The sequence below is a fragment of the Rhinopithecus bieti genome, unplaced genomic scaffold (assembly GCF_001698545.2).
Source record: "Rhinopithecus bieti isolate Rb0 unplaced genomic scaffold, ASM169854v2 scaffold_2349, whole genome shotgun sequence".
NCBI classification, from domain to species: domain Eukaryota; kingdom Metazoa; phylum Chordata; class Mammalia; order Primates; family Cercopithecidae; genus Rhinopithecus; species Rhinopithecus bieti.
In genome coordinates this window covers 967,293-975,750 of record NW_016804051.1, presented here as the reverse complement: position 1 = coordinate 975,750, position 8,458 = coordinate 967,293, and the positions used below count along the sequence as shown (strand labels likewise).

The following is an 8,458-nucleotide window of genomic DNA, read 5'->3' as shown; positions in this document are numbered from 1 at the left end:
TTTTTTTTTTTTTTTTTTTTTTTTTTTTTTTTTTTTTTTTTTTTTTTTTTGAGAAGGAGTTTTGCTCTTGTTGCCCAGGATGGAATGCAATGGGGCGATCTCTGCTCACTGCAACCTCCGCCCCCCGGATTCAAGCGATTCTCCTACTTCAGCCTCCCAAGTAGCTGGGATTGCAGGCATGCACCACGCCTGGCCGAATTTGTATTTTTAGTAGAGACGGGTTTCACCGTGTTGATCAGGCTGGTGCGGACTCCTGACCTCAGGTGATCCTTGTTAAGGTTGAATAGTATTCCATTGTTTGTATATACATACACATTTTGTTCATCCATTAATTTGGACTTTTGGGTTACTTCCCCCTGTGAGTATTGTTGGTGTGAATATGAATGTGTGGGTGTCTCTTCGAGATCTTGCTTTCAATTCTTTTGGAAATATCCCCAGAAATAGGTCCTAAATGACTTTTTGACTTCTCTTTGTTCTTTGAGTTGAAGATCAGAGTCATTTTCCTTCCCACCTCTGCATCGATGGTGATGAGCTACACGTTTACTTTGATTTTTCAACATTTCAAAAAAGTGCATTTTTGTGGCTATAATTATTTGTTTCATTTAACAAATATTCACTAGTTTAAGCTACGCTTTATATTTTCAGAGCCACATGGGACTCTGGACTGGGCTGCCGGATGGTTCATTTTTCTTATTTTTGGTTCTATGTAGCATTTCTCCTTACATCACCATGGGCAGCATCAGTGATTACAAGGTAAGAAAAAGCGGGGAAAAGAAGAAATTTCAGGAATTTCAATATCTGTATTTTGAATGCTATGTGTTCAAAATGTTTTCTTCTGAGAAAACGTTTGAATGTATGTTTAATTTAGATATTGTAGCTAAACCTTATTCTTAACAAGTCAGATAATTTACTTATAAAAACTCAAAATGCTTTTTTATTCCAATGTCATCTGAAAAGTACAATGATTTTTCAGAGACTCCAATTAGTCTACACTCTCAAAGGGAAATATTATAAATCTTTTGACCACATTATTTCCCAACCACAAGAAGGAAATCATTGATGTTGAAATTGAAGGCTAAATTTAAGACTTGAATTCCTTTTCCACTCTGGAAATTGCAATTTTATGTTATATTTGTATTCAATTATGCCCATTATTCAGACAAAACAGTTACATATATCAGTGTTCACCATCCTGACCTAGAAACTCTCCAAGATGTTTAGGCAAAGGTAAATGTATTATGTCCTCCAGGTCACAAAATAATACATCTTTTTTTGAGACGGAGTCTCACTCTGTTGCCCAGGCTGGAGTGCAGTGGCACAATCTTGGTTCACTGCAACCTCGGCCTCCTGGGTTCAAGCAGCTCTCCTGCCTCAGCCTCCTGAGTAGACGGGATTACAGGCTTGCACCAACACACCCAACTAATTTTTGTATTTTTAGTAGAAATGGGCTTTCACCATGTTAGCCAGAATGGCCTCAATCTCCGGACCTTGTGATCTACCCACCTCAGACTCCCAAAGTGCTGGGATTACAGGCTTGAGCCACCATGCTGGCCAATACTTCTTTTTATAGAGTTTAATGCCTTGAACATTATGAGGTTACTTTTCTATTCATCATGCAGGAGCTAAAGTAGTGTTGCGAGTCAAGCCTATCACAATGTACTTTTTTTTTTTTAAATAGACAACTTGTAAACCATGGAACTGGCTCTATAAGCCTCAGGTTACTAAGCAGTATATGCATAATTTTTTTTTAATATTAGAAGATTAGATTATATTTATCTTAAAATTTCTTCCAATGTGTTTGTGTTTATTTTAGATTTACATTTTAATTGAATCTATATACATTTCTTTCTTTTTCTTTTTTAATCAGAAAAATGCTAAGTCCCAGCTATGGATTTCGGGCCTCTACACTTCTGCTTACTGGTGTGGGCAGGCACTAGTGGACGTCAGCTTCTTCATTTTAATTCTCCTTTCAATGTATTTAATTCTCTACATAGAAAACATGCAGTACCTTCTTATTACAAGCCAAATTGTGTTTGCTTTGGTAAGTAACACAGTACATAAACCAAATTTCATAAAGTAATTAATAATAAATTTTAACATTGTTATTTTATGTAGTTAAGATGTTTTAATTCATATTTTCTAATAAACCAAAACATAAAACATGGAAAGTTTTATGTATGATATAAATGTGTTTTAGATTATTTGTATGATAAAATATATGATAAAATGTGTTTTAGAATTTGTAATCTAATTTTTTCCACAGTAATATTTTATTTTTTGACTGTGTTATTATTTGTATTATCCTCAGGTTATAGTTACTCCCGGTTATGCAGCTTCTCTTGTCTTCTTGATATATATGATATCATTTATTTTTCGCAAAAGGAGAAAAAACAGTGCCCTTTGGTCATTTTACTTCTTTTTTGTAAGTACATATACATACATACAAATAGAGAAATAGAGTTATTTTTTAAACTTCCAATGTAATCTTAAATACAGATGTCTGCCTTAAGCAGTAGAGAAAATTAATAATACTTTAAAATTACAGCATAGAAAAGAGAGGGAAGTGCAACACTGTTACTGAATCAATAATATTTCTAAAGAAATCAGGTGCTATCCATTGAACAGAAGTTATGGAGAATCTTACAGAAGACCTGACGTCTAAAACATCCTGTTGAGTTTATGTCTCCTTCAGAATACAGGGCTTCCTGCCAACACTAGAAAATTGGCTTCCTGACAGTTGACAGTACAACCCATCTCTATAGTCTTCAAGAAGGCCTCTCTTAACCTTAGCTGCTGATAGTTTCAGATACCAAAGATGTTTTATACTTATGCCAGGTTACTTATTAGTATAAAAGTAAACAGCTTATCCAAGATCATGGAAAACGTTGCTGGAAATGTTTGCTGAAACTCTAGAGACACCAGAGTGCCTTGGGTCCTACACTTCAGGCCTCCATTAACTGATATCCTCAACTAGTGATTGAATGTCTGTCTGGAAAACAGCTCTCAACTCTTGGAATGGGAATCTTGAACCCATGAGAAGAACCCAACCAAAGATCATCTGTAAGAAATGATATATTTAATATTAGATTGGTGCAAAAGCAATTGTTTTTTTTTTGCTATTTAAAGTAATGTCAAAACTGCAATTGCTTTTGCACTAACCTATATCACCCACTGACTTCTACAAGAAATTAGTCTGGGACTCTTTTGGCCAGCAGGTAGCTATTGTTCCTACTCAGTGGACAGCACTTGGGTTTGACTTCTCTGGGTTGTATTTCTTTGTATTCAGCAAATAGTGTCTATAAGTATATCTCTCACCACCATCAGCACAATCCAGTGGAAGTACAGAAGCTACAGAAAGAACATTAGGGTTACCTTACTCAGAAAAACTGGCTTTCAGGCAGCCATGAGGATTTGGTGCACCAAAGGTCTTTCCATTTATCCTTTCCATGGAAACTATTTTTTGGTCAGCCAACAGACTTACTGCCATGTCCAGGGTAATCCCAGGTGCTAGATTAGACGTCTGTAGAAGAGAGTCTTACTGACACTCAGTTGGTTTCTTTTCAGCCAGCACTCTTGCATCTGTCTGGCAAAGATGAACAAAGAATTCACATTCATTCTTTGTGTTTGCCAGTAGTTTTAGCTCTGAATGAAGTCTACCGTGGAGGTGATAGCCAAGAAATGTCAGGGTTATTGTCCAACATGGTTGCACTTGGGTCTGCTCCTGCCAGCCTGAGTGATGCTGCTGGTGCCCTAGTGAGTGCCCCTCATAAACGCTCTTTCAGCAGCTTGTGCTTCAGTCCTAGGTAAACAGCGTACTAGAATCATGGTTCCTTCTGTGGCTTTTGCCACTCTTTGTGTTGACCCTTATTACACAGAAATCATTACAAACTGGAACAAATGCACATCTAGATGGACACATTTTTTTGCTATGTGCCTCATGAAATAGTTGCCCCTGGTTTACCGTGTACTCACAACTTATCCCAGTTTGTATAGAGCTGGGAATTTTTCAGACAAGGGAGCATTCAACATCAGTGGTAGAAACATACCTCAGCCCTTGCCTTTTAGCTTTTAGTGGAGAAGCTGAGCTGGTTTGATTTCCTCACGGCTGCAGGCTCTGTAGTGATGCTTTGGGTTGGAAAACATTATAGACAAGATTTTCTCAGCCAAGTTCCAGTTCAAACCTGCGCATCAATTCCATAGACTGTGATAGACCTTCTAGAACTTAATATGCCAGAATCTTCCAAAACAATACGTTTCATCTCTAGACTTAGAAAGCAGAAACCATTTTCCCATTGTGGAGTAAGGAGTGAGAGTCCAGTGAGAGCAATTTTCCTTCAAAACACAGCAGAAGGCAGAATCTGCATTATCATATTATGAATTTGCCTTGTATATATGGCAGCAAGTGAATAGATGAACAAAAGAAGAAATTTAACTTTGTTCTTTCTAAAGTAAGATGATAATGCAGAACTGCTTCTTAGGCTTGTGGACTAAGGTGGTGATTAAGGTGTTCTCACTGTGATTTGAAAAAAAATTGTCACAAATAAAAGATCACAGCAGAAAATCAAACGTGACACTGAAAAACACTGTATTTTTAAAATCAAAACACATACACACATGATTGCATTCCTTTTATCCTTTGCTGCCATTTATGCTTAAGTTGTTATGGATTCAGATAAGGCAAGACAATATTCCAGAGGCAAGGTATGTTTTGTAAAATAAAGACTGTCCAAAATGTAAAAACAAAATTACACCGCAGTGTAATAGTAAAATGTGTATTTGTATATTTGTAATTTCCAATTATTTTTTCTTTGCCCTTCTTATGCTTATCTATTTCAGTGTATTTATTTATTTATTTCATTTTTCTGTCACTGGAAGGAATCTACATATTTCTAGAATGATGGAATGTCAGACCTGAAAGAAATTTGAAATTGTCTAGTATGATTTACCTAATTTTATAGTGTTGCAGGAAATTAAGGAAACAGAGAGACTGATCGGGATGCAGGAGAGCTTTTATTTTAGGTGTGTATCGGCTCAGCGGACATGCGTCCTGAAAGTCTGAGCCCCAAACAAAGAAAGTGAGCAACTTTTAAGCATTTTGGGGCGGGAAAAACGTGAGGCAGGAAGCAGGTTTGCAGAAGCGAGAACAAACGCTGTTAGTCATTTATGCCATGACTTACATCTTAGGAAAAATATGAGTTGCAACTCAACTTTCACTTATTTATCTTGTGACCTTGCAGCTGCACAGCAAGAACAACAGGGACTTACAGAACTTACAAATATGTGGGAAAGAGATATGGTTAATGTTTCTTGGGACAGACAGTATTCTCTCTTAACTTTAACTTCTGGGAGAGGCCACTTAAATTCTTTTCAGCCTTGGTTAATGCAGCAATTCATTCTATGAGTCATTGTTATTTTTCTTATATTACTATAATTTTTACTATTATTACTTATACTATTATTCTGTTATTTTCTTAATTTCCTACTTCAATAGAGGAAAGAATTAAGTAACTTGCTCAGAAAAACACGAAGAATAGTGACAGGCTCAGGAATAAACTTGAGTCTCAGACCTTATGTCATTCCTCATGTTAAAAAATATGAGACAGTAGCATGGTTGGAAATACTGATTCAAAACTTGTGCTGATTAACACATCTTGATTTCAGTAGGCTAAAAAGTTGCAAAATTATACCTCTTCACAAAGACCTCAAGCAGTTTGCACTAAAATTTGCATTTGCATACAGATAACTTATAAGTCATTTCTAAATATGTATTGAAAATATATGTTGTGAGAATTTGTCTTTCATCGTACAGCTAGTATCAACTTAAACCAAGCTAGTCCTAGGACTAAGGTAATTTATTTACTCCTCACAGGATCATATGTCAGAAGGTATAGTGTGTTGATATTCAGTGTAGTTGTCCTTTGGTGATGTGGGATCCATTTGGAAGGACAGTGCAGGCGATGTCTCTCCATGGTTGAGTGAAGCCACAGTCAGCAGTTAATTTGTTTCTAGAGTCCAGTGGACTTCCGTACCTCCAGGGTTGTGGTGCTTCATGGGCACCCCAGACCCCTGTCTGATAAGGAAGTACCTTTTCAGCCTATTATGCTCTGTGGTGGAGGTATAGTAGCACATCTTAGCACATTGAGTCCTGGAGTAATCTCTCATACTGTGAAAGTTTAGACTCCTCTCTTGTTCCAGTGGATGAGAAGAGAGGAAAGATTGTAGAAATGTGGAGGTCTGGTAGAATAAGAGAAGTCAGCTAAGTGAACTAAAGGACTTAGAGTAAACCCCAGATTTCTCATTTGTAAAGGGAGAGATAATAAAAGTATCTACATTATGGAGTTGTGAGGATTAAATAATTCCTGCTAAATTATTAAAACCTGGCATTTATGTAATACTTAGTGAATTTAGCAATTATGATTCTGTTTTTATTATAATCAGTACATTAATAAGATCTGGCAGAGGGTAGTGCTCAATACATACTTGGCTGATCAATTTATTCTTAAAACAAAAAAATAAACAATTATCCTTATTCCTTCCCATTTGCCAATAAAAATTTATAAAATAAAATAAATCCATCACAATAAAAATACACACTCTCAGAAAAGTCCTTTGTTTGGTATGGGGAAGAAAGGGAGCAGGAAGGACAATGAGAAAGCTCTACAGTAGTCTGGTTGAGAGACAGTATGGATTGTTCATTTTTTTATGATAGCCATGTAACTTTCAACATATACAGGTTTTTATTCATTAGCAATATTGTTACCTTAGCCATAAAAAGGTAATCCCTCTATCCTCTTGTCTTGGATTAAATTTAATAATACACTGGCAAGAAGTCTATTTGGTCATTTTAGCTTTCACCTTAGTCTCCAGTCTTTATTAAGAATTTTCTATTGGGGATCATATGTATTCTTGTTAACAAAAGCTTCTTCCCTACTCTCTCTAAAAGTAGAAACTATCATTGCCAAATGAGTATATCTGCGTATAGGAACATTATGATATACATCATGAGAACATCTGTATCTTAAATGTTTTATGAAATACCAATGGGTTGAATATGTCTGATACAATATATTTGAACTTCCCTTGTAGGCCTCCATCATCATGTTTGTTACCACTTTAATCAGTCATTTTGACCTAAGTATATTGATTACCACCATGGTATTGGTTCCTTCATATACCTTGCTTGGATTTAAAACATTTTTGGAAGTGGTAAGAAATGTTACCAACTGTGTCATTAATTTTGAATATGTAGCTTATTAAAGTGCTTTTCCCAGATCAAGAGAGACAGACAGTAGTGGAACTGGGAAGTAACAGCAAGTGGGCATAAGAGATTTTGGGGAGATGATGAAAATGTTCAAAAGGGGAATTGTGGTGATGCTTGCACAACTCTGTAAGCTTACTAAACTTCCTTGAGTTCTACTCTCAGAATGAGTGAATTTTATCACATGCAAAATTAAATCTCAATAAAACATTTAAACTTTTGCCCTATTCACTTTGCCAAATATAGGCATTGTCAAATGCCATTCAAATATGGGTAATGCCAGATTGGGGGGAAAATGTGCTTGGTTTGACAGGTATTTGTTAGCCGCTGAGTATAAACTCATATGCGATTCCATTCAATCATTCAAAAATATGTATCAAATACTATTCTCTGTTAGTCACTGTGCTAGTAATTGGGGACACCTGATGAGCAAGATAGCACAGTCCTGACTTCCCCAAAGCTTAGTGGAGGCAAAGACAGACCGAACTTACTCAAGTCAATACAAGGAACCTAAAGGTTACAAAGCACAAGGGCAAAGGGCCAAGGGAGGACACACAAAGCACAGCTGGTGTGTTCTAGCAAGTCAGACAATTCTTCTGGGGACATTATATTTAAATACATGGCTAAAGGATGAATAAGAATTAGTTAATGGGACAGGAGGTAAGCATGTTCTGCAGAAGAAAGCAAAGGCACCAAATCAGGAAAAGCCAGGAGGCATTAAAGAAACTGAATGTGGTTCAAGTGGAGAAAAGTATACGATGAGGCCAGGGCAAGATAGTTCAGTGGAGAACACACTTTTTGGAGCTCTGTACCACCCAATGAAATGGCTTTAAGGAAAGTAAAGAGGGCTTCCGTAATCGGGGATGTCCTTGGCGAACTGGAAAAGCCTTCCATTTGCAAAAATACATCTCCATTGGCTGAGCAATGCCTGAAGTTCTTGATTAGAAACTAACCCCTTTGCTTAAAGCATTTTCCTCCTAAGTAGACCTGCAAGGTGAAATACACTCATCTAGATCTGTCATGTATTATTTAGGAGGAATGAGTAACTTTCTGAATGAATTGATTGATGAAGAAAGAATAACATGCTGGAACTAATTATCATTATAGGCAAATAGTCACCACTGGGATAAGAAGGGGCTCTGAAAAGGCTTGTCTGGGGCGCTTAAGAAAAATATTGTTGGCCGGGCGCGGTGGCTCAAG

The 8,458-nt window shown here is 36.7% G+C and overlaps 1 protein-coding gene across 1 annotated transcript in view; it reads left to right on the top strand.

Annotated features, from left to right (window-relative positions):
* Nucleotides 1-8,458, top strand: part of ABCA6 (ATP binding cassette subfamily A member 6) — a 63,824-nt gene that overhangs the window by 43,842 nt on the left and 11,524 nt on the right. Inside the window, 4 exon segments of the mRNA XM_017863698.1 lie at nt 646-753; nt 1,868-2,041; nt 2,309-2,422; nt 7,087-7,206. Of these exon segments, the coding sequence (XP_017719187.1) occupies nt 646-753; nt 1,868-2,041; nt 2,309-2,422; nt 7,087-7,206 (516 nt within the window).